A 1306-nucleotide genomic window follows, 5' to 3' on the forward strand; every position below is an offset into this window, starting at 1 on the left:
GAAAATTTACTCTTTTAATTGGTGAGAACTTCTAGGAGAAGAGAAGCACTTAATTGTATTTTCTTGGTTGTTAAGGTAACGTAAGGGTAACAAATTAATTATTGTTAAAAAGACTTTTTAGCCCATCTAGAACCTTTTTTTTATATAAAATTAGGTAACTCAACCCACTGAAACAAAGTTTTATAAGAATTTCAAAAATTTTATTTTTAAAAAATCCTTACTCTCTTGCAGACATGAGTTCAGTGGGACTGAGTTGTCATAAAGACAAAAGCAAAGGTCATTAAAGTACAAAGATGGCTATAAATAAAAGTACCCACGCAGCCAAATTTCCCTCAGTTTGCCTCACAAGAAACAGAATCACATCAGACTCTCTCTCTCGCTCGCTCGCTCTCTCGCTCATACAGATGTATTAATTCTCATTGTACATGGCATCAAAACGTGCACCATCAGATTCAAAATCACAGATGAAACAAGCAGCATCACAAGGCAGAACATGTCTGTGCTCCCCCACCACACATCCTGGATCATTCAGATGTAGCCTCCACAGGAATTATCAAAGGGTGCCAAGTAGAAGATCATCATCATCATCATCATCAAACAACTGGGAATTGGCTGTGATTGCTAAAGCTAACTCCTTGAAGGCCTTTCTTCTTCAGATCATCAAGCCTTCAAGCCATGATCTTCAACGGAGGAGGAATTTTCGTCCCAGGCCTTCCAGGTTTTGCTTAATGAACGCCAATAGAGATGGATTTGCTGTTTCTTGATCTTAATTAGAATTTCTTTTTTTTTTTTCAATTCAAGAATATTTGGGGCTTTTTTTTCTTCTCCTTTAATCTTGAATATTAGAAGAGCAGTATGTAGAAATGAGAGGGATCTATATATGTACATATAATTATTATTTTCTTATTGCATATGAGGATAGAAATTAAATTTAAAATTAGTTATTACCAGTTTCAGATTATTGATGCTGTGAGATCATATGGGTTTGTGCAAGATCCAATAAAGAAAGTTGATGAAATTATTTTTTTTTCTTTTTGAAAAAAAAAATCTGGGTTTTTGTATGTCAATGGTGAGATGCCTGTTTTTTCTGATCTGTAATAATATTTTATTGCAGAGTGTTGGGTATTTGTTAAGGTTGTAATAAGTTTAATTTCTTGGGATTGATTGATTTGTTAATGTCTGGATGTCATCATGTATCATACACAGCATTAGTTGTTGATGAAAAGCATTTGAATGAAAAAAAAAAAAAAATCAATCACGGTATCTTAAATTCTGATTTTGATGCTCTGTTTTTGTTTATGAAGAA

The 1306-nt window shown here is 33.3% G+C and overlaps 1 protein-coding gene across 1 annotated transcript; it reads left to right on the forward strand.

The window, feature by feature from the left end:
• The first annotated feature begins 306 nt into the window (after positions 1-306).
• LOC110617041 lies at positions 307-950 on the forward strand. Its single transcript, XM_021759622.2, has one exon. The coding sequence runs from the start codon at positions 426-428 to the stop codon at positions 762-764; it is 339 nt and encodes a 112-aa protein (XP_021615314.1). The 5' UTR covers positions 307-425; the 3' UTR covers positions 765-950.
• The last annotated feature ends 356 nt before the right edge of the window (positions 951-1306 follow it).

The sequence above is a fragment of the Manihot esculenta genome, chromosome 6 (assembly GCF_001659605.2).
Source record: "Manihot esculenta cultivar AM560-2 chromosome 6, M.esculenta_v8, whole genome shotgun sequence".
In the NCBI taxonomy this organism is placed as follows: Eukaryota; Viridiplantae; Streptophyta; class Magnoliopsida; order Malpighiales; family Euphorbiaceae; genus Manihot; species Manihot esculenta.